Source organism: Lissotriton helveticus, chromosome 4_1 (genome assembly GCF_964261635.1).
Source record: "Lissotriton helveticus chromosome 4_1, aLisHel1.1, whole genome shotgun sequence".
Lineage (NCBI taxonomy): Eukaryota > Metazoa > Chordata > Amphibia > Caudata > Salamandridae > Lissotriton > Lissotriton helveticus.
The window spans coordinates 1521472066-1521496638 of NC_136063.1; the positions used below are offsets into that span (position 1 = coordinate 1521472066).

The 24573-nt window shown below is 43.5% G+C and overlaps 1 protein-coding gene across 4 annotated transcripts in view; it reads right to left on the minus strand.

Moving 5' to 3' along the window:
- Positions 1-978: 978 nt before the first annotated feature.
- GRB10 (growth factor receptor bound protein 10) overlaps positions 979-24573 on the minus strand; it is an 807319-nt gene continuing 783724 nt past the window's right edge. For 3 of the 4 annotated variants that reach the window (XM_078688120.1, XM_078688119.1, XM_078688121.1), the window contains one exon: positions 979-5962. In XM_078688120.1, coding sequence (XP_078544246.1) covers positions 5789-5962 — 174 coding nt within the window. In that variant the 3' untranslated portion in view covers positions 979-5788. The remainder of the gene's footprint in view (positions 5963-24573) is intronic. The other variant, XR_013610607.1, reaches the window with a different exon arrangement.

Consider the following 24573-nt stretch of genomic DNA (forward strand, 5'->3'; position numbering starts at 1 on the left):
AGCTCTGACTGCAATTTAAGTACTTAGGTTTTGTTTGCCTTTGATCCATACGATGCTGTGTAATCAATGGGCAATGAACTTAGCAGAGTAGTTTGGGACTTTCATTATGTAACTATATTTCAAAGCTTGAAAGGCAATTTGCTTGTGACAAGGTTGCTTGTGACAAGGAAATAAGCGGGAGACTTGGTCTCTCATAGCATAAAATCCAGAATTCACCGCAATAATGCAAGTTTAGTCAATTATGAGAATAAGTCATACATGACTTCGTTGTGAAATATTGGGTTTTTAAACATTTTTATGCACATTTAAGGTGGACAGATCAAATTTACTTCATTATTCACACTAACAAATCCTCTGTATGAGAATGAACCCAGGGCCACTTATATACAATAGCTATCTGCTCTTAACAGGCACGTGGTTGTCTGAATAAAATTTTACGTTTGAGAAAAATAAAAGGAGTGACGTGAAGGAAAGCAGGTTGGTGATACAGGAGCAGTCACAATCTAGGCTAAATCAGTTTAACTCATTAAGTGATGTGACTAGACATTACAATAGTGCCTTAATTTTGGCAACATTAAGTATCTCATCTGGGTCCAGCTAGGACTGTACTGGAGGAAAATGTATTTTCATTTCTTGACAAAGACTTGCGTGGGAGGAGGTTTTCATTCAATATTCGGAGACAATTGAGAATTACATTTTTGCACCTTTTGTAGAGTACATGTATTGCTAACAAATTGCATCAGTGCCATCTGTTATTAGGAAATGTGTATGATACCCAGCTTCAACCCTGATGCTATGTAAGCAGTACAACCCCAATCTGCAAATTCAACACAAAACCAAAAAAAATTAACATCGCCACCGAGAAAAATATCGCAAATATAGTCCAAAGACATTAGGGCTTCAGTTTGTCACAAAAATAATATGCTACCAAAACGTTACCAACTATTAAAAAAAAAAAAAGACAAAAGGATAACATAATGAAAAGCAACGTATTAATGTTTATTTCTAAATTACAAGCAACAGAATATCAGTCCCTTATTTATACAAAAATACCTGAAAGATTACAATTAGTTCACAAGTCAAAAAGCTATTTACAGTATGAAGCAAAGCATACTGAATAAAAGTTTTGTCTCTTTAAGGTAATACCTTGTGCATTCCCTGAAAGCTTTCCTCCATTTAACAGTCACTAAATTTTGTACTGTGACAATATAATTTACGATAAGCATGTTTTTGCTACTAGAAAGGTGCATTGATTGGTCAAACTGTCAGGTATTTAGTGCAGAAGAGAAGACAAAACAACTAAAAACTGAGGCACATGTTTCTTCAAGAATTTACAGATTCTGTATTTTTTACACAACCTATTCTACACAACTTAAAAAAGTGTACTACTAAAACTTTGATTACCAAAATGGTTTGGCATTTTTCTTAAACATATTCAAGAATGCTACATGAAGGTTTTTTTTATTTAGGAAATATAACCGACAGAGAAAAGATAAAAATTCAACAGGCTCCAAAACAACCCTGAGCATCCCCTTTACATTCATGTTATTTAAATACAAAACATAAACTCAAAATGTCCTTCAGTCCTTGGTTTTGTAAGCTGGCAGCCAGCTGAGTAGGCACAGAGCGTGTAGGTTCCTCCCCTTTACCCCCTGCCCAGGCTTTTTCTTTTGATTTCACAAACAGAAAGGGGAGGGTAGCATCTGCGGGAACAGAGCAGTCTGAATGCCACCCATGATGTCTACTATTTTAGTTTGTAGCAACAGCTGGGAAGGTACAGAAAAGTACAATACTATGACAACTGATTAACATGCAAAAATCATGATTCGCTACGGAGTACACAGTCTAGTCTTAGCTTTTTTTTTTTAAAAGATACATAAATATACATAACACTGCATATGTGAAATGTCTACTTGTGAAAAGCACCAACGGTGATGGAAAATGCTTGGAAAATGCTAGCATGCAAATTAGTTAAAACAAATGAAAACAAGTTAAGTCTCTTGAAAGAGCACTTGCTTCTGTCAATATTTTCATGGATTACAAGAAATCAAATGCAGAGGTCAGTTTCAGGCTGGAAGAAGACCATCAGAGAAAAGATACCAAAGTTAGAAAGGTGGGATGGAGAGAAGCAGTGTGATTCAGTATCCGAAAGAGGATAAAGTTGTAGTTTCATATACAGCTAAGTCCGCATTTAGGCGAAAATAAAATCTTAAATATTCACTTGCCTCAGAGTTTGTTTGGGGTATGAGTGAGCATTAGGTGCTTTATGAAACTGGTCCACAATATTTTTTGCAAGTATTTAGGTTTGATTAGTTCATGTAATTTGCCGTAACTTCCATATCGCCACCTTTCACCTAAAATGTGATTTATTTTCACTTCCATAATCTTGATGCAGTGCCCAAAAAATGCCTTGTAGTGACCCCTATGCTGGAACATGTAAGCCTATCCTGAAGACTGCACAACATTGTCTGCACAGTAAATGATCGGGTTGCTACCTATGTCAAAATATAACCAGCAAGGCGGATTTTTCAACAAGGTCTAAGGTAACAGGCATGCTTTTAAAGAGCACAGCAAGCGCTCACAAAAAGAAACTCAAGGAAAGCACAAGGTTAAAAGGAGAAGAGTGACCAGCCTGTCGAACTGAAAACAAGTCAATGTGAACGAAGTCCTGCGAAACATCCCCCTACTGTGACAAGTAGTCGGCCATTTTAAGCTACTCACTTGGACTTCCAATTTCCAAGCAATTTTAGGAGAAGCCTCACTAACCCAAAAGTTGTCCTACAATCCCATATTTTCCTGTTTCAAAGAGATTTAGAACTGTAATGGTGCATGCTAAACATTTGCTTACTTTAAGACCTAAAGAATAAAAACTGGTTAAATTAACTGCAGCGTTCTATAAAATAAGTTTAGAGTAGCAATAAAACTTTGCTGAATAAAGAGGCAGGATCACAACGTCATTGTGTACTTCAGGGTAAAAGCAGTTTGAAAAAAAGAGGATGAAGACCTAAATTCAGATTTTGAAGAAAGGGGTGCAGAAAACGTGCAACCCTTTCCATTAAAAAAATACTGTAATACCAAAACCACATTTCGACTCTTCATATCTTTAGTAAAGGACACTATTAGCTCGCTCTCAGAGCAAACCATCTGTAGGACGAGTTCTGTGAGACAGAATGACCCATCAACAAACAGGATCCCTGGGAAGAATGCTTCTAATTGTGATGCACTCAATATATAGCCTTTCAATTTGTCGTCCCCATCAGTCAGATGCCATATGAACAAACTGGCTACCCAGAATCAAAAATCTTAAATGTCAAGTTACAAATGCTCACCCTTTCATTATAACAAACTTTTTCAGAACACCGGTTCTTTAAAAAACTAAGCAGTTTAGTGGTTTATGAAAAACTTATCAATTTAATTTTTCATCACCATGGGTTTGGCATCCATAGTCAAACCCATAGGCTTCATTATTTTACTAGGCCTTACATTCAGAATATCATTGCTAGCTACTGAGCTGCAATGACATTAAGATGAGATGACTGCCCCGTAGTATCATTTTGGGTAGGGATGACTACCATGTCCTTGATCTATGGGGCATCACATTAGGATCTGCACGGCATAAAGGCCATTAAATGGTACTGTGAAAAAGAAAAGTTAATCACATACAACCAAAAAATATGCCCTGTTCAGTGTGAGGAAAGAAAATGGCCAATCAACTGAAATATGTCCAAATATTTGGAACACAAAATGGGCAAAGCAGGTTCTTTAAAACAAGAATCTGCTAACCCCTGCAACTTAATAGGATAAGAAAACTTTCATGTCGCTAAACGACCTCAAAACACTCAGTTTCCCATCACCTTCCCTAATGGCAGATATATCCTAAAAATTTGTAAACAGAATAAAGGTACATATAACAAACAGTGTAATATCAAACATTGCAAGCAAACAAAGCACTTATGGGACAGAAACCTATACACATGGAGAAATGAGTATCCAGGGTTGGGAAATATGAAATTGAAGAAACAGAGTTTTCCTTGTATTTGCCTCTTTTTAACGATTTTAGATTGATTGCCATACATCACTGCTTACAAGGGTGTAAGGAGTAAGCTTTTTACCACTGAAATTCTTTTTCCAAATCTTCCCTCCCAAAAAAGTACAATATTCATTTTTAATTGCTGAAGGCTACTCAACACAGTGTTGGAATAAAAGCAAGGTGGGGGGGTAGGCATAAGATATAATCTTGAAAGGATGGTGTTTGACCTCTTGAAAAAACTCCACCCTTCCCATACCAACATCAAATCCATTTTTTTTTAAACCCACACAATGACAAAAATTGGGATTTTGAATCCTAAAAAGCCAATCTTACTAGATTTAGCTATGACACTTTTCAGAGTACTAATGAGAATACGCTAAAAGTTTTAAAAAGTTGCTGGGATATGGGAAAAGCTGGCAGCGCAGAAACAGTGGTGGGGTGGAAGGAGGAAAATGATCTCAATATATACACACAATGAAAAAACTTTCAATTAAAGTACAATCATGTCTTCATGTATACACAGACATTTCATAGTATCAAATACTAGATGTGATTTGTAAACTACAATACAGTGTTTTTATACCATTACCAACATCAAACCGGACCTGTGTCACTCCAGCATGTTACATAGTGTTTCTGAAAACATCCTCCATATCACTTTATGCAGGGTGTCCCAATGGTGTGAAATTCACTAGTTGCCTAACTCACATCCCTTCAGTGGTCAGGATTCGCAACACTAGCATTTCTATTGGCGGCAGGTGAGATGCAAAATTCCTATTTTCTCATTAAAATGTACAGTTCCAAGATTGTTTTGTTGCATATTTGCATCACTGTATTTATGTAAAGAGAAAGTTTGGTGGAAAAAAAAAAATCAAGAAATCACAGATTACAGAGTTGAAAAAAACACTGATTACTTTGTCCTACTAACTGTAGGTAGACTAACGACATTTAATATTTTTCACACACAAGTAAAAAAAAGGTTCCAAATAAGTGTGGCCATTCAGCTTAATCCTATTTAGTAACAGTCCAATTTCACTGGAAAACAAAATAAGCTAGAAAAACAAACATGGCAACAACAAAAAGGTTCAAATGTTTGTGCATAGAGGTCTGATTAATACATTGCATGACCGAGCACCACTAATAATGCCTCGGACATACTGCAGCCATTTTAATCTAATACCCAGGAATTCAGGAGAAACCAAAGAACTTTACGCCTCCAATGAAAATCTTACTATAGAAGACAAGTTCTTTTCTCCCGAAAATCACAGCGATGAAATTCTTACACTCCACTCAGGTCAGTGCTTGTCGCCGATTTTAGGGTTTAGATTGTAGACCAAGTCCCACATGAATTACGAATGCCACATCAGCTCCTAATAAAGGCTGTACTCAATATCCAAGTTAAGGAGTGCAAAAATGTGATACAATACAAAAAAAGTAAACACAACAGTCTTATTCGTCAAGATTAATCCAGGGCAAGAGCTTAAGAGTTTGATTTCTCTTCACAATTCGCTTATCTGTCGAGTGGCCCAGCTTGGTCATTTCCAGTTGCACTGCAATTATTTGGATAACATTTTCCGCTGGGAAGCCAAGACACCGAACAGCTTTCATAGACATTGCTCAAACCAGTAGTATATTGGTCTGTTGCCACCAGTCTTCTTTTTCCCAAGTCACCAAGGTGCACAATAGCTATCAAATGAACACCGTTTCCCAATCGACCAGTGCGAACTTCTGAGCAACTCAACTTTTCAACTCCAGTATTTAGTCAAGGCAAGGTGCAATATAATCAGGTCCTAAGGCCACTCTGATGCAGTGGTGCTTGAGCTTGCTCGGTAACGTGCCTTTGTTTAGCTGGTAGAACTCGACAAGCTGAATGAGATCTGTGAATTTGGTGTGCCCATCAAGGCTGAAGAACGTCTGTCCATCATCCTCACACTGAAGGGGGGAAAAATTCAGCGCATTAGCTCTCAGGTGGATCTTGTCAAAAGAAAGTGCTATACTGCAGTAAGTTTCTAAGAAGGCACATTATTGGAAATTACATCTTAAAAGTAACTACTAGCAGTGGAAATTATTTTTCTTTTCTTTAGGAAACAAAGTTGCAAAACAAGGAAGCATAACATTCAGCAGTTAAGAGAGACAGCGATGAGAGTAGCGTAATGGTGGACTGCGGCAAAAAATAATCGGGTCTGAAAGTAAAGGCTGACAGGGAAGTAGGAATGAGTGCACAACATGAGCATAATGCAAGGCATTTCTTTCAATTTATTATATGTTTTCCCTAACTGCTTAACTTTATGAACATAACAGACTGCTAGGATGTTGACAAAGTGAAGGATCAATAGTGTTAACTAGGGCAAAAGAAAAAATTACTAAGATGTAGGAATGGTTTTGCTACTGAGGATTTAAAGGGAAGATCTGATGCAGAGTGGTCAGTATTTTAGTTCTTGGATGCATTATAATCATAGCAAATTTGCAGATCATATTAGTCAAACGTGCTATTAAATTTCAGCAACTGCCTCATAGTTGATGGTACTGTTCTCTGAATCCATTTTAAGGCAATTCCAATGTCTCTATTGTTCCCTAAAATGAAATGATACAACTTGCATTTGAAATGGGCTTTGGATATACACAAAGATCCAGATACCACATACGTTCTTTCTGTGCAATTTATGTGAAAAGCCTTTTGTAACAGCAGTTCAGAATCTTTTTTAGCTTAAAATGCTGAGCAATGTGGCTGCTGAATGAACTTGGTGGAAGCAGTAAAAATATTTAAAGCATTAGGAAGATGCCCGCTTCTAATTTTGAAGAGTTTTATACATTTACTGCCAGAGATCAGAAAGCTTACTGAAAGGGTGCTACATTAAGCTTCCTTTATAAAATTAAAATGAAGTTATATTGGCTGGAGGAAGGTCCTAATAGATGGTTGTACGCTTTAAGCCTACAGCCTAAATGGCGTCATAGCATTTATCATCCAGAGGCAATCGGAAGAAAGTTTAAAGTAGCCAAAGGATGGAAAAGGGCAACCTACCAGTAGAAATGATGCCCACCTATTGATTTTTTTTTAACTCACGTTATTGATGACTGCAATATGACAAGTGCAATAGTATGGTGACTCATTTGGTACAGTCTTTTCCAATTGTAACAATCCCCTTAATCAAACCACAAAACAATTCCGTTCTCGTCAGTACATGTTATCAATGGACAATCAGGACCCACTCAAGTAAGATCAGCGTTACCAATCGAGCAATTGACAAATTACACCCTTAGTGTCATTGCAGTGTTGTGCATTTTTTTCATTTAACTAACAGGAACTATACAAACCCCCTACACCCTCCACCCTAACCCTCCCTCTCCTGGTCTGGCTTGCCTCAGCTTCCTTAATGTCTGTAGGAATTCTATACATAATCATCTTGCTAAAGGGTACAGTGTCCAGAGTGAAACTACTATGTCTTGAGCCTACAGGGCCTACTAATCGAACAACACGGATCGCCCGTGTGTTACTGGGACACAGTCTCTTGTATGGAGGACAGTTTGAGTGCTTCCAATGCAATCATCGTGGCCTCCCAATCCAGTGCTACAGGTTGCTTCCTTGGACCACTCTCCTCTTCCCTTTGGAGAGCTGCTCCCTCCGCCCGACCCCATTGAAGCACATCAGCCTGCCAAGCGGTAACTGAAGGGGATATGGGGGACTTCCATCTCATCGTCAGAGCCCTGATCGCTAAAATGAGTGCCAGATCTAGGAATCTCAGCTGCACTTTTTGCATCCCTGAGCGTCTACGCAGGCCCACAAGGCAAAGTAAGGCCTCATTTGGGACCGGCAGTTGGGCCACTGTGGTTAGGGCCCGGAGCACACTACCCCAGTATTCCCGTAGTCGAGGGCAGGACCACATCATGTGGATAAAGTTCGCCTCATCCCCTTTACAACGGGGGCAGCAATGAGGGGAGTCCGGGAACATACAATGTATTTTTTTTAGGGGTAAGATATGCTCTATGGAGTACCATCGCCTGGATAAATATAAGTCTTGCGTTACGCGATACTCTTTTGGGGTGCTCCAGCATACTCTTCAATGCTCTGTCCGTGATCTCGGTCCCAGAAGCGTCTGCCCAGTGTGCCCTAAGGGATGTGAGCGGAATCGCTGCATGTGCCCGGATCCCAGTATACAGCCAACGTACGAAGTGACCCCCCCAGGTCCCATATAATATATAAGGTGTACTAATTCATGTTGTGTGGGTTCGTTCCTCTGAGGGGCCCATGTGGTTCTAATATAATGCGTCACTGTGGCGTGTAACAAATAGGCGTGGTGGTGCTCCCGTGGCCAGCAAGGAGTGATGGTCCAGCAGAGTACCATCTCCAAAAAACGCTCCCACCTCCTCCAACCCACTATCCATCCAATCCTGTATTCTGGCCCGTGTTAATTCTCCCCTGTGGTGTAGGGACGCCTAATATGGGGATATTCGCTGCATATGGTGTGACTACAGACGTGTAGGATAGGGCCTTTTTCTAATGCCCACCTATTGATGATCCAAAGGCAGAGGCGTTCTCTGGATGTTGCCTTAAAAGCAAGAAAGTGAGAGTATTGAAGGCCCAGCCTCGAATAAATGTGCCAGTCTGGCAGCCCAGAAACACGATCTTTGCATTCCTTACTTCACGCAACAACCAAGTAACCTACAACTTTACTCGTCGGGAAAAGATCAGCTTGTCTACATATCAGCTTTACTAGGTTATTTTAATCCAAGGCTGTTTGGCTGGTGTACTCCATCCAGTTTTCCAACTTGTTGAGCACAGAGTGATTTGATACATTATTAACATCTGACCTTACAACAAAATATGGAGATCTTGTGAAAACCAAGAAGACTTTTCAAGAGGTCAGCATGCTGTTTGAAGTGGAAAAAGACGGTCTGTGGTGCCAAAATCAAGACAGACCGATTAACTTTCAAAAAGAAACAATACTTTCATATCATCTATACTACGCAACATCAAATGTAATCTCTCTCTATCAAGGTTCACCCGCCAACTACAACTGCTTACATTCACAAGACTTTGATGGTTTAAAGAGCAACTCCCCCGACTCTGATGCCTTGCCGTCCAGGAGAACCTAATAAGGTCCTGAATAGCTTCATCATTCAAGGGGGACTGAGCTAGAAGTAGGAGGCTCTAGGAAGCGGACTTGCCAGACATGGTGAAAGCCTTTGCTCAGAGTCCTGGGCAGAACCAAATTAGGCGCCCTCTTAGTCCCCAGCTTTTCACCTTAGTTGTAGCCTGTAACATGAGATATACAAGGAGCAAACCATTATCTCAAGTTAGCATTTATGCACTTTCTTTGCATACTGGTACTTGAAGTCCTCTATATACAGTGAAGAGTAACAAAACTGCAATGGCTATAATCCAAAGACAACTGGTCAAATGTAATAAATTACCACTAGTCGAGTAGCACTGTAGTTTCCTGTTGGTCAGCGTTATGTGACCAGAAGGATGTAAGAGGTTTTATGTTTGGGAAACTATTAGAATTTAGTGTTAAAGAGGTTCATGCTAAAGGCAAACCCTGTGGGCAACCCATCGGCCGGCTCAAAATCAGACCTGTCGCCCGCATAAATTGTGTATACCTGGAAATAGTCATTCCTGAAAAGAAATACCACAGGGCTACGTGGCCATGGGACTGGATTTTGCCTACACAGCATTAAACATATGCATCAAGATTGCAGAGTACTGTCTAGACAGTGACCCACAAGGATAAATCCGATGCGAATGTTTGCAGGGTTAAACGCAACAAATATATTTGCTTGTTATGCCACTAGTATGGTTTCCAATTTCTACAGGTCATAATCAGTGCTTTAAATGGAAATATAGAAGTGCAGGTACTCACTCTTTAGAGTACCTGTTTTCCCGAGAGAAGTGCTGGTATTCTCCCATTAAATTATGAATGAAGAGCAGGTACTCTCCCTTCCAAATCAAATAAGTGCAAGTTCTCCGTGCCAGACAGTACCTGCCCATTTAAAGCAGTGGTCATAATTCTATGTGCAGAAACAGTTTGTATAAGCAAGGACATCACCATCAAGCAAAGCTGAAGTCCTTGACCTGCCTGAAATAAATTATAGATCAGGATCTGCACCAATTGGCTTAGTAAAGGAGCACAAAAATAACGATAAGTAGAGGTATACTGACATGGATACACACTGCAGGGCATGGTAGAACTGACAAGTCACTTAAGTCATCATCACCCTATCACAAATCTCTTTATTTTATAGAATGGTAACTAAAGTGCAACGTGGACTGTGCGTATGGTGAGAATGAGCTACAAATTGTCAATAGTAGTTGTTCGCAGTTAAAATGAACAGCATCCTCAGATACTCAATGGATTCCACAACTGATAATAGACTGCAGAAAATCAATCCTAATTCCTTCAACACCAGTAGGCTGCCAAACAAATGGACTTCATCTACATATATAGTACAGCTATTTGGGAATAACTCTTTCTACCTAACCAATGCATATTTTAAATCAGCCAAAGTCCAAATATGGACATAAGCATACTTCTGACCATCAGGGCCGTAGGTTAGTCATTGAGATTCAGGGGATGTCAATTGCAAATTTACAGACAAAAAAAACTATATGCCGAAGGATGAAGGGATGAGATGACCAAAGCTTAGGATACAGTGTTTCCACGAGTAACAGGTTCAGTATAGATATGTATTAGCGGTTACTCTAAATTCCTGTAAAAAGAAAAAGAAGTTAACATTTTTTAGTCTAATAAGGACTGAGAGAAAAACCAACAAAGTCAAAGGAGACCTGACCAGGATCCATTTATTTGGGAGGTTTAATTATTAATACGAGATGGTACTTGCAGTTCCTGTAGTAGAAAAGGAGAGAGAAGAAGCAGTCGAAGAATTCTAAGGGCTCCCAATGATTATTCCTTGGTGACCTCACATCCAAAAAGACGTCCTGCTTCATAATAGGGCGTGCTCCTCATAGGGCCGGCGCTGCAATGCCCTAAGGGCTCCTCCCGCCAAATACCGAGCAGTCACAGCAGGGCAGACACCTGATTACAATTAGGCGAATTAAGGGTACTTGAAATACTGCTCACTTGCTCCTTCACATTCTCATTCCAGGCGAGCAGAGGGGTAGTTCGCCGACGCTCTCCAGGCAGGACCAACTGAGTACAACATCAACCCATGAGCTCAACAGGTAGATTCTCTCCGCACATTAAGACGACTTTTTACTTTAACCCTTACTTGCTAATGCCTCCTTGTTATGTTATAGCAGTTATTTAGCAGCACTGCGCTGCCTACGCCTTTTGACCTACAGGGACTTACATATTGTAATTTCATTTCTATAGCGCTTACTACCCCTGACGAGGCGTCGAAGCGCTTATTCGGTAAGTAGCACGCTACTCTGGGACCCATAGAGGATTAGTGTTGAATTAGTATAGTGATGGATAGGTTAGTCAGTTATTTGGATTCGGAAAGATAGCAGAAGGATAGAAGAGGGGAAATAAAGGGTTGTATTTATACAGCGCTTGTTACCCCTGATGGGGTGTTGAAGTACGCTACTCCAGAAACCCATAAAGGATTATTGCTTAATTCGTATGATGAAATATGAAAGTAATTTGAGTGGTGGATATTAGTCAGTTATTTGGAGTGAGAAGGGTAGCGGAGGGATAAAATGGAAGAAAGGTTTGCATTCATATAGCATCTGTTACCCCTGATGGGTGCTGAAGCACTTTTCTGGTGAGTAGGACGCTACTCTGGACCCAATAATTGTCAAACCACCAACCAACTGTGACCTCTGACATCTAAAAGTCATACATTTTTATTTATGAATATTTAGAGAATGGCCCATTTGCTTTTGGGCTCCACTTGACCTTTCACCCTTTATTTCTCTCCTGTGGAACAATTTCTTCTTCCTTAATTAGGCTAGGGATTAAAGTCCCCACTGCTAATGCTGGAGGTGGGGCCATGGATTCACCAACTACCTGTCAATAGGCCTGGCAACTCTTTTCCCAGGAGCCCAGGTTCCAAAGCTAGATCTCCGTAAGAAAACAATCTTATCTTCTTCTATTTACATTTTTATAATGCATTCACCCCCTCCCTTCCACTCCCTCCCCATTGGATGGGTGCTTCTTGCACTGGGGACAGGTCTGGGCCCATACCCATGCAGTTATAACGAGGTGCACGACAAAGACCCCTTGGTAGAAGGGGTCACTGATCAGGAAACTCCCACTCAGCCGAAGTCCATAGCATGTCCAGAGCATGCACCATAAATCTAACCTGGGGAGGGGGGGTGGGGGGGGGAGCTTGGGGCGGGGATTTGTCACTTGGTACATTTTGAAAAGGACCACATCTTTTTCTGATTCTTCACTGGGGTAGAGAGCTCTCCATCAAAGTCAAGAGACTCTTGGTTGAATGCTCCTTATCCAAGGTGTTGTCCTCCTCAACAAGTCACGTCCACCAGGCACTAGGGCTCCTTTCCCTACGGCACAGGCCCCTACGTGGCTCCCACCCTCCAGAGGCGAATGACTACTTTACCAGATTTTTGAAGAGTGCCGTCACCTCCCGGGTGAAGACTGCCAGGTTCAGGAAGCCGGTAGACAGCTCGGGGTGGTTCTGCGTCGCATGATTGTTTCCCAGGCTCTCTAGCGCCTCCACAAACTGCTCCTCATTCTCGACGTGAGCCAGTCCAGTTGATTCAAAGTGTAAGATCCCTTCTCATCTTTGGAGGTTTCACAACCCTATTCATGTCGGTCAGGTCTTGTGTGTCCTAAAATAAGTGTTATTTATTGCTTTTCCACATGTGCCCAACTGCCTGGCCTCCTTTAATTATGTACACCTTCACTCTGCATTGACTTTTCAGTGCCAATAAAAGCATGGGAATGTCTACCATGAGGAGATGCGAGCAAGTAGTGTACTACTTGAAAAGCACCTTGCCATTATAAAAACTGCTCTGGAAAGACCATGTTCATAAAAAATGGCAAGGTACTTTTCAAGTCATGTCTTTCTATATTTTGTCTAGGCTAGACAATCAAATAAAGTATTTTCCTATAGGGGAAGCACCAGTGATCTGGTTGGACCTAAAGGTGTGGAACATGACAACCTGACCTCATCCACTCAATGTGGTCTTGGTCCATTGAGCCCTTATGATAGCCGCCCTTCAGTGGTTTTAACTCTTGTCAAGGGAGCCACCACATTAAACACAGTTTAGTATCCCCTAGTTTTTCTTTTTTCACTCCACGTTGCACACACTCCACCCTAAACATCCTGTGTCCTCTCACAAACATACATCATTACAGCTAACGATAAAAAGACTGGGGACCATAGGGCATTGCAGCACCGGCCCTAGGAGGAGCACACCCTAGGATGAAGCATGACCTCCTTTTGGTTGTGTGAGAGCAGAAAGGAATAATCATTAGGATCTCCTAGGATTCTACAACAGATTCTTCTCTCTCCTTTTCTACTATAGGAAGGAAAATGCTACTTACCAGTATGCATCTGATCTTGGCATGTAGAGCTGCAGAGTTACACACTGTGCATAGTTCGCCACCTAGTGTTGGGCCCGGATATTTCCAGTTTGTTGTTGTCCTGAAAAGTTCTTTGGAAGTCACGAGATAGGTGACCACATTGGTGGACCACATTGCGCATGGGCATCGGCTCCATCCTCCATCCTCAGATCGTTTTCCGCCATTAGGGAAATGATGGAACTTTGCAAGAAAAGGAAGGATAATTAAGATAATACTGGAACAGTCAAGGCTAGCCGGGGAGGGTGGGCGTGTGCAACTCTGCAGCTCTACATGCCAAGAACAGATGCATACTGGTAAGTAGCATTTTCCGTTTGAGGCATATGAGCTGCAGATTACACACTGTGCATTGATTGTATAGCCGTACCCACTCTTAGCGGCAACCACCCCTATCTGTTGCAGTAGTTTGAAATAATGTTTTGAGAACAGCCTAGCCCACATTAGCTTGTTGTTTGGTTTGCACATCTACACAATAGTGTTTTATGAATGTGTGCGGTGTAGACCATGTAGCTGCTCTGCAGATGTCATAGGGGAATGTTACCTAAAAATGCTATTGAAGACCCTATTTTTCTTGTAGAATGGGCTTTAGGAGGAACAGATAACGTACGTTTAGCTTTGTGGTAACAAATCTGTATGCATTTGACAATCCACCTAGCTATCCCAGATTTTGAAATGGGATTACCTTTGTGTGGTGGCGAGAAAGACACAAAAAGTTGTTTTGTCTTACAAAAGGGTTGTGTTCTCTCGATGTAAATGTAAATGTACATGTATTTATATAGCGCAAATCACCGACACGGTATCTAAGCGCTTGCTTAGGGAACCCGTCCTGGTATTCCCCTGTGAGATACCCCGGCAGGGTGTCCACAAGGTGAAAGCCAGGCATCCCGCCGCGAGGGGCCGTAGTGGAGATTAAGCAAGCTATTGCCCAGAGTCGCAGAGTGTGACCCCGTGAGTCGAGTAGGTACCGGAGCGAGAATTGTCGAGTCTGGAATTTTTGAGCCCGAGACCCGCCGAGGCGGGGAATCGAACCCTGGTCCACGGCCGATCTCAGCTTCCGGGTCTGCCACCTCTAACCACTGAGCCACGCTTCTCCACTAGATGTAGTATAGTAATGTTCTTTTGACATATAGGGTATGAAGAGCTCTTTCTGCTATGGTATGTGGCTGCGAGAAGAACACTGGCAGTTCCACAGATTGGTTGAGGTGGAAGGGAGAAATGACTTTGGGCATGAATTTTGGATTAGTACGTAGAACAACCTTATTATGATGCATTTGCAAAAAGGGTTCTTGAATGGTTAGTGCTTGTAGTTCACTAACTCTTCACAGAGAAGTAATAGCTTCTAGGAACGCAATCTTCCATGTTAAAAATTGTAGTTCACATTTATGTAATGGTTCGAAGGGAGGTCCCATTAGCCGTTTGAGGACAATGTTTAAATTCCACACAGGTGAAGGTGGCACTCGGAGGAATTATTCTCTTAAGACCTTCCATAAAGGCTTTAATAGCTGGCACTCTGAACAGAGATCGATGCGGTCTGTTTTGCAGATATGCTGCTATTGCAGCAAGGTGCAGTCTAATAGACTTGTAGGCGAAGTTACATCTTTGGAGGTGCAGTAAGTATCCTATGATTGTTGAATAGACATGTCTAAGGATTTAATATTATTGTTGTGACAATATATTACAAAGCGTTTCCACATGGCTGCATAACATGCTCTAGTGGTTGGGCGTCTAGCTTCTTTCATGGCGTTCATGCAGTTTGGAGGAAGGTTCAAATATCCAAATTCTAAGACCTCAGGAGCCAAATCGCTAGGTTGAGCTGGGTTCGGGTGCCTGACCTCTCCATGGTTCTGTGTTAAAAGGTGTGGAGACAGGTATAATTTTTGGAGCGGTACCACAGACAGTTGTAGCAGTATTGTGTACTACGGCTGTCTGGCCCACGTTGGAGCAACTAGGATGAGGGTTAGAGAATGCTGCTGTAGTTTGCATACCACTAGTGGCATGAGTGGTAGAGGTGGAAAAGCGTACGAAAATCTGTTTGACCAGTTCATCCATATCGCATTGCCTTTGGACAGTGGGTGTGGATATCTGGCGGCGAAGCTTGGGCATTTGGGGTTTTCGTGAGTGGCAAAGCGGTCTATCTGAGGTTGTCCCCACATCTGAAAGAATGGTTGAAGAACTTGCATATGAAGTTCCCACTCGTGGGTCTGTTGTGTCTGACGACTTAACAGATCTGCTATGGTGTTTTGTACTCCTGGAACAGGTTGGGCTAGAAGGAATATGTTTTGAGGTATAGCCCGCCGCCATATGTCCTGAGCTAGTCGAGAAAGTTGCAGGGAGTGTTCCGCCCCGTTTCTGAATGTAGTACATGGCTGTCATGTTGTCCACGTGGACTAACACAGCTTTGTTTGATACTTGTTTTTGGAAAGCTTTCAGTGCTAGGAATATAGCTAGTAACTATAGGTGATTGATATGGAGTAACTTTTGTTGTGGTGTCCCACTGCCTTGCGTGTTGCAGTAGGTGGGCTCCCCAGCCGGAAAGCGATGAGTCCGCTGTCAAGACTATTTGGGGAACTGGCTCTAGGAACGGTCGCCCTTTGGAAAGGTTATTGGTGTTCCACCACTGCAGAGAGCGATGAGTCCGACCGTCTACCAACACTAGGTCTGTTAATTGAACTTGATCCTGGTTCCATTTGCGTGATAGGCACTCTTGTAGAGGACATATTTGAAGTCTTGCATGGGGCACTATGAAAATGCAAGAGGCCATCATCTCTATGAGTTGCATGAACACTCGTGCTGGAAGGGAGTGTTATGGCTGAAATTTTGTGAGAAGAGTTTGCATGCTGGCTATCCTTACTGGAGTGGGATAAGCTAGAGCTGTTGAGGCGTTTATTGTAGCACCGAGGTACTGTTGTACTTTGGATGGTTGCAGATGAGACTTGGTGTGGTTTATTGTGAACCCCAAGTTGTGGAGCAGTTGGATCGTGGCTTGAGTGTGTTTCACACACTGAGTATGTGCTGGCTTTTATGAGCCAGTCGTCGAGGTACAGGAAGACATGGATGTGCTGTCTTCGTAAATGTGCTGCCACTACTGCTAGGCACTTGGTGAATACTCTTGGTGCTGTTGTGACTCCGAATGGGAGTACTTTGAATTGATATTGCTGCCCGTCTATTACAAATCTGAGATACTTCCTGGGAGCCTTGTGAATGGCAATGTGGAAGTATGCATCCTTGAGATTTAGAGTAGCAAGGAGGTCTTTTTGTAACAGGAGAGGAAGGACTTGGAGTGTGACCATGTGAAAATGGTCTGACTGTATGTATATGTTTAGCGGTCTGAGGTCCAGAATAGGCCTTAGAGAGCCGTCCTTCTTTGGGATAAGAAAATATAGGGAGTAAACCCCTTTGTTTTGTTGGTGTAGAGGAACTGGTTCTATTGCACTTTTTTCTAGCAAAGATATTACTTCTTGCTTTAACAGTGATAGATGTTCTTGTGACATTGGACGCTGTTTGGGTGGTATGTTGGGGGGTAGATCTTAGTTCTAGTCAGTAACCTGACTGAATAATTTGTCACACCCACCTGTCTGGTGTGATGTTGATCCAGGCAGGAAGGAATTGTTGCATTCTTCCCCCCACAGGAGTGGAATGTTGGGGGGAGGGGAAGGGGAGGAAAGTCATTGGGTAGGGGTGGAGGCAGAGCGGGAGTTGGTTTTGCCTCTGCCTTTGTTGTTGTTACCCCTGTAACCCCCTCTCTGGTAGCCCTTAGTGTATGTGGATTGGCTAGGGGTTTTGTAGGAAGTGGAGGGACTTTCTGAGGAGTAGCATCTTGTGTTGCCTCTATATGATGAGCGGCGAAAAGAACGTCTGGGAGCTTGCAGCTGCAAGGCTCCCATAGATTTTGCTGTGTCGGTGTCTTTTTTCATTTTTTCTAAAGACACATCAACATTAGGGCTAAATAAATGTGTCTCATCAAATGGCTGATTTAGAATGGAATTTTGTACCTCCGGTTTAAAACCTGAAATACGTAGCCAGGCATGTCTCTGCAAAAGGGTACTGGTATTGATTGCCCTTGAGGCAGTATCTGCAGCATCTAGGGCACAACGAATGGAAGTATTAGTAATATTTTTACCTTCCTGTATGAGTTTATTGGCCCTATTTTTATATTTGTCTGGTAGATGCTGCATTACGGACTCCAGTTCATCATAATGTGCCATGTCATATCTTGCCAACAACGCTTGGGTATTGGCAATGTACCAAATGTTATCTGCCTGTGATGCTGTTCGTTTACCGGAGGCGCCAAGGAGCTTAGATTCTTTATCTGGTGGTGTTGCCTCACCTGATGTTTGTGAATTAGCACGTTTACGTGCATTAGACACTACTAAAGAATCTAGAGGTGCTGGACCTTTAATGTAAACTGGGTCTGTAGGGGTCGCCTTATATTTTTTCTCAATGCGAGGGTTGAGGACCCGAGCACTGACAGGATCTTTAAAAACCTCTGTTGCATGCTTAATGACACCTTTAAGCATTGGCAAAATGGCAGTAGACCTTTGTGTTTTATCAAAAGTGTCTAATAAGAAATCTTCCTCCACAGTATCAGTGTGCATGTCAACCCCATGGTACTGGGCAGCTCTTTGGACTAGTAGGTTAAAACCCATAGTGTCCTCTGGTGGGGAAGGTCTGGAAGGATATACATCGTCTTGTGGATGTAAGGCACATCAGGGGTGTTATAATCATCCCAAGGATTAAGTGACTGAGGGGGACTATTGGTGCACCCCACCTGTGTCATCAGAATCCACATCATCATCTGGATTAGTGGATGGTGTAGGCGAATGATGTGGTGGAGGTGTAGGAGGAGGAACAGTATGGGGAGGTGGTGGAGAAGGGACCCTTAATGGAGAAGTTGCAATGTCTCTTCTTTGGAGGAGGAGGAGGTGCTGGCGCTTCTAGTGGTCTCTTCTTGGAGCGAAGAGCTAGTTGGCCAGTCTTAGGATCCTTTTCAAGAGTTTTTTGATTAGGATCTGGTGTAAAAAGTTCTTCTGTATAGGGCAGATCCTTCGTCGCTGAAGTTTGCGGTTCCGGAGGTTTATCGGCACAGTCGGTAGCTGGTCTAGGGTCTAGGGTCATTTGGTTTAGAAGTGTGACCTTTTGAAATGTCTTTTACCAGAGTATGTTTTTTAGGTTCCGGGTGTTTCTTCGGCTCCGAAGCGTGTGAATCGGGGCCTTTAGGCGGTTTTTTTACTCGGCTCCGGGGCGGGTTCAGCATCGATGAGCCACTGCCAGACTTTGGCGATGTGTGCTTAGGTGTCGGAGCAGCGGTCAGCATGTTTGAGGAAGATGGCTTCTTCTTTGGTGTCTGTATTGGATCGGCACCGGGAATAGGCTGACTCGAGCCCGAGCCGCCTGAAGGCTTATTAGGCTTCTTTGCCGGGCCCAAAGGCAGGGCGTGGGAAGCAGTCTCTCGGTGTGCACCCGGGCCTGAAGGTGAGGGTGTGACTGAAGCTTTTTTTGAGGGTGTCGAGGAAGGGTTGGGGGTCGACGATCTTACTTACGACCCTTTGAGCTGGATTGATGTCCTCGACGTCGGAGTCTTCAGCATCAGAGGAGCTGGCACTTTCTTCGACGTTCTGGTGTTCTGGCACGTCGACACCCTCTCCAAAGAGGTCGTCGGGGATCAGAGCGGACAAGCAAACCATTGTTCTTCGAGCTAGTCGGTCCCGAATCGTCTTCTTGGAGTGGAAAGAGGCAAGCGGAACAGTCTTTGGCCTCGTGCTCTGGTGAGAGGCAAAGGTTGCACACCTCATGTAGATCGGTGTGGGGAAACTTCGACCCACATTGAGGAGACTTCTTGAATGGTGTCCTTTACATGAGCCAGAAGATGAGGCCTAGGTAGGCCTGAAGGCCTTCGTCTGCGACCGGAATCGAAGACTTCGGAGTGGTGAAGAATCGTGTTGATGTGGAGTGCGATCGAAACAATACCGTTGAACTGGGTGAGGATTGCACACCGAAGGAAATTCGGTTCTAAACCGGAGCGCAGAATACACATCCGAGCCCGATGGCGGAACAAAACAATCTGAGGATGGAGCCGATGCCCATGCGCAATGTGGTCCAAAGGAGGAGTCACCTATCTCGTGAATTCCAAAGAACTTTTCAGGACAACAACAAACTGCAAACAGCCGGGCCCAACACTAGGTGGCAATCTATGCACAGTGTGTAATCTGCAGCTCATATGCCTCGTAATAGTACTTTCTCATATTAATGAATAAGTATTCAGGAGCATGGGTACTGGATCTTTATGAGCTTCTGGTTACCCCCTCATTTGTGTATAGCTTTATTTGGGAGGTGTCACACCCCAAATATCCCCCCTAAAGGTACACCTCTGTTGACCATCACCGAACTTCAGAGGGCAGTCTCTATATCTAAAATGGCAATATCCTGGTCCAAGCAGCGGAGCACAACCTCCAAATAGTCAAGCTGCATTCCTTTCTGCTGCATGATGCTTTCATCCCAGACACCCCTGCAACCAAACCCCGCTCTGCCATTCCCCATCCGAGTCTCCTTTCGCCATGCCACTCCTCACTTACTTGCAGCCCTATCCCAACCAACCTCCCCATATCAATGCCCCAAGACATCACTGAATACTCCCAGCAGCCACCCCAGGCATCCTTAGTCCCTTCACTCTGCCCCCTTAAGTCAATATCCTCCATATTGTCAGTCCTCTCTACTCGCCATCACCGCATCTACAGCAACAGTACATTGTCAAAGCGATCCTTTTAGTCAAACTCTTCCTCTGTCTCACCTCCAACTTATTAACGGTTTGGTTAGACTTCCTCACACCCTCCCGCTGACCTCACTGACATACTGACCCATTCCAACACATTTTACCCAAGACCCTCAAACCAACTGTCAACCCCCAACACCCCTCCATCTGCAAGCCGGTCTCTCATCAATCCCCCACTGCCCCATGTTCCCCATTTCCCAACCCTCCCCCTGGCCCAAACACAGAACAAACATTACAATGACCATTTATAGACATCTCCCAGAACCCCCCCATCTCTAATCTCCCCCCCCAAATCTTATCCATATAGGCCCATGACACTGTTGACACCACTGAATATGCCAACCCCTTGCCCCACCATGGTTCCTGGTTACTAGTCCCAATGACCCCATTTTCCACAAACCAGGCACTAGCTACAACCCGAACACTCCCTGCTCACTAATGCTGAACCTTTCCATCTACTGCCTCCCAACATCCACATATCTCCTACCACCCTTCTCCCCACCTAAATATAGGCTGCCTCCACATCTCATTTCACACCTGCCTGGTAGCTCCCTTTCCTCTTGACCTAAGACTTCCCAACCCTATTCACACCTCACTGACAAGACTTTAACCCACTCACTCTTCTCCCAGACAACCAACATTTAAGGATTCTCACTTCAACTACACAATAGAAATTCTCAAAACCTCACCACATCTGGCCAAGGAGGCACCCAACACATCCCTAACACCTGACCAAACCACACACATCCCTCTACCCAAACACCACCCCTATGCCAACCCTCCTCACCTCTCCACATTCCAAAACAACAATTCATGTCCCACTCTTACCATCTTCTCCCACTTAACTTTTCACAGTCATTGTCAGCACAATCATACTGTGCTACAGTTACTTAAAAAATTGTGACAATTCAGAGGTATTCAAAGACTACTACTAATCCATTTCCATATTGCCTTGCTGCACCAAACTCCTTGAATCTCATGATGCCCAGGAACTTAGTTCGCATCCGTATAATTCCAAGTACCTTGAACCTCAGCAAGCAGGTTTTCAAGCAAACACAAACTGTGATACTAGTAGACATTGATGACCTTAGGAAGCACTTGGATCTAGGCCATGTTTTGGCATTAGTCTTGCTCGATTTGTCTGCACCCTCTGATATGACATTAAAAAGTTCATCAAAGTAAACCACGTCCTGGACTCCTCCCAATCCAGCACGGAGACAGCAACCCCACACCACCACTATCTACTCCCTCCTTGACAGAGGTGAGATCACAGTCCTCATCCTAATGGACCTCTCGGCCGCTTTCAACATGGTTTCCCACTGCACCCTAATCACAAGACTTAACGACGCCGTAAAGCCAATAGTCTCCTCTCTTTTAGGAAGGAGCTAAAGACTATGCTTTTTTCTGCTAAAGCTCTAGGATCGTAGTGATTTGCTGCCTTTGTGTTTCTTTGGTTTTCAGGCCTCTTTGTCAAAGCGCCGGGACACCCCCTGGGGTAGCCGTGCGCTCTAAAAGAGTGGTTTAACATAACATAACATAACATCCACGACAAGGCACCGGTCTGGATCCACTCCTTCCTCATCGGCTGGACACAGTAAGTCAGACTACCCCCATTCTTCTCAGAATCTACAGAGATCAGATGCGGAGTGCCCAGGGTTCCTCCCCGAGCCCCACCCTCTTCAACATCTACATGGCCCCCTTCGAAGACATTGTCAGAAGCCACGGACTCAGTCTCCTACACTGACCCACAGCTGATCTTCTCCCTCACCAACGAACCCACAACTGCCAGAACCAACCTTCACAGCAGAATGAAAGCCGTTGACACCTGGATGAAAGACAGCTGGCTCAACTCGGAGAAGACAAAAATACTCCTCCTGGGTCGCACCCCCTCAGGATGGGACAGCTCATTTTAGCCAGCCTATCTGGAATCCCTCCCACCCCTACAGACCATGCACGCAACCTTGGCATCATACTGGACTCATCGCTCTCAGTGAACCGCCAAATCAACTTCATTCCTCAGCCTGCTTTTACACACTCTGCCTGCTTCGAAAGACGTTCAGATGGATTCCTACATAATCCAGAAAGACAGTCACCCACAAACTCATCACCAGCAGACTCGACTAAGGCAATGCACTCTATGCCGGTATCACCCAGAAACAACTCAAACTACAGTACATTCAAAAAGCTGCTGCCAGACTGGTTCTCAACATCTCCCACTGCAGCCACATTGCGCAAAACCTCCAACAACTCCACTGCTCCCAGTGAACAAGAGAATCTCCTTCAAGCTCCTCACATGCCTACAAAGCTCTCCACAACTTAGAACCAGCATACTTGAACCACCGCCTCTTATTCCACGTACCTGCCAGACAACTCCGTTACATCCATTGTGCCCCCAGAATCCACAAGACCAGAACTTGAAGAAGTTCCATCTCCTACCTTGGCACCAAGACCTGGAACACCCTGCCCCTCCACCTCAGGCAATCCGCGTTATTTGTTCTTTTCTTTCTTCACAGAAACCTCTGGTATGAGGGGTGCCTCAGGGATCTGCGTCGAGCCGGCTGCATCTCAATATATACCTTTGCCACATTGGCAACTCTTAGTGAATCTTGGTTGTGAGGTTACTCTCCTATGCAGACGATATACAGCTGGTGTTCTCTTTTAAAGAACATTCTGCAGCTGCTTTTCACAATTTCAAGGAATGCCTGAAAAACATCTCGGACTGTATGAATGGGAACTGCCTGCAACTGAATGCAGAAAAGACTTAAGTCTTGTTCTTCAGTCAGGCATCACCCCCTCAATCTAATCTCTGGTGGCCTACAGAGCTGAATCAGCCGCTAATTCTGGCAGATTCAGCTAGAAACCTGGGAATCAGGCGGGATGAGGACCTATGGTTTACTACTCAGGTGCGTCACATCTCCTCTACGTGTTTCTCAACGTGTTTCTGGAAGCTGAGATCCATTAGGAAATGTATATGCTTTCTGCTGGAGGAATGCCGTTAGACTACGGTCCACGCCTTGGTGACCTCACAGCTGGACTACACCAACAGTCTGAATACCTGACTTAAATACTACAAATTATTCAGAATTCCGCTGCAAGACTGATTTGGCGGGTACCCCTCCGGCACCATATTTCCCCTCATTTTAGACAGCTACACTGGCTCCCGGTAACCAGGAGAATAGAGTTTAGGTCTTTGATCTTGGCTTCCTGAGTGACCAGAGACATAGGCACTAGGTATCTCAGGAAGATCTTGGTAGATCTTGGTAATAAAAATGCAACAACAGGTCCTGAGATCCAACCATCTGTGGCTTGTTCAGGTTCCACTCTTCTGTAAAGCCTGGCAAGGTGGCAGGACCTTTTCAGTAAAAACAACAAACCTATGGAACTCTTTGCTGGTCCACCTTTGCCTGATTGAACCAAAACTAGAATTCAGGAGAGTGTTAGAAAACCTGGTTCTTTACTTTGGTACACAGCCAGCTTGACCCTCTCGTTAGTCTGCTGTTAGCATCGGGACACATCTTCAGAGGTAGCTGTGCGCTCTAAAAAATGTCCTTTACATTACATTTCAACAAAGACCTCAAGACCTGGCTCTTCGAATCATCCGCCACACACAGAAAGATCAAGCCCCATCCTCCCACCCCCTAGCACCTTGAGACCCTCACGGGTGAGTAGTCATGCTTTAAAACCCTCCGACTGACTGGATCATAACATATTGCTATACAGTGCAAGGGCTGATGGCATTTGAGATTGGACAAATGGGTAGCTTCATTTTTAAATGTCAGGGCTCAGGCAGTCCATTTGACCTAATTTAGGGCAGTGGAAGTTAAAGTTGATTGTAGGGTCCAAAAAGGCTGATCTCTCTCACCTCATCTGTTCAACTTTTACATTAAACTCCTGAAACAGGAAAAGGAATGCAAGAGGTATACTAATATGAAAATCCTTTGTTGATTAGATCTATGATTATTAAATGAAGAATCAAAGATCCGAATATGGATTGTAATATCCACATATATTAGGTGCTGGCAAGTCATAAAAAAAATTATCAGGTACACTAGCACATATATCAGTAATTGCAGAAAAAATATTCATCCAAACGGTTGGTGATGTGCGGTCTTTAATTTTCTATTATGGGAGTCCTTTGTAGAGTTCATGACATAAGGATCACCCAACACGTGTTTCGCCCCTTATGTGCTAGCAGGCCTTTTTTGTGGGGGTGGCTTTTTCAAGCTTGGAAACAAACATTTTGATTTTAACTCCATTTAATTCCATTAAAC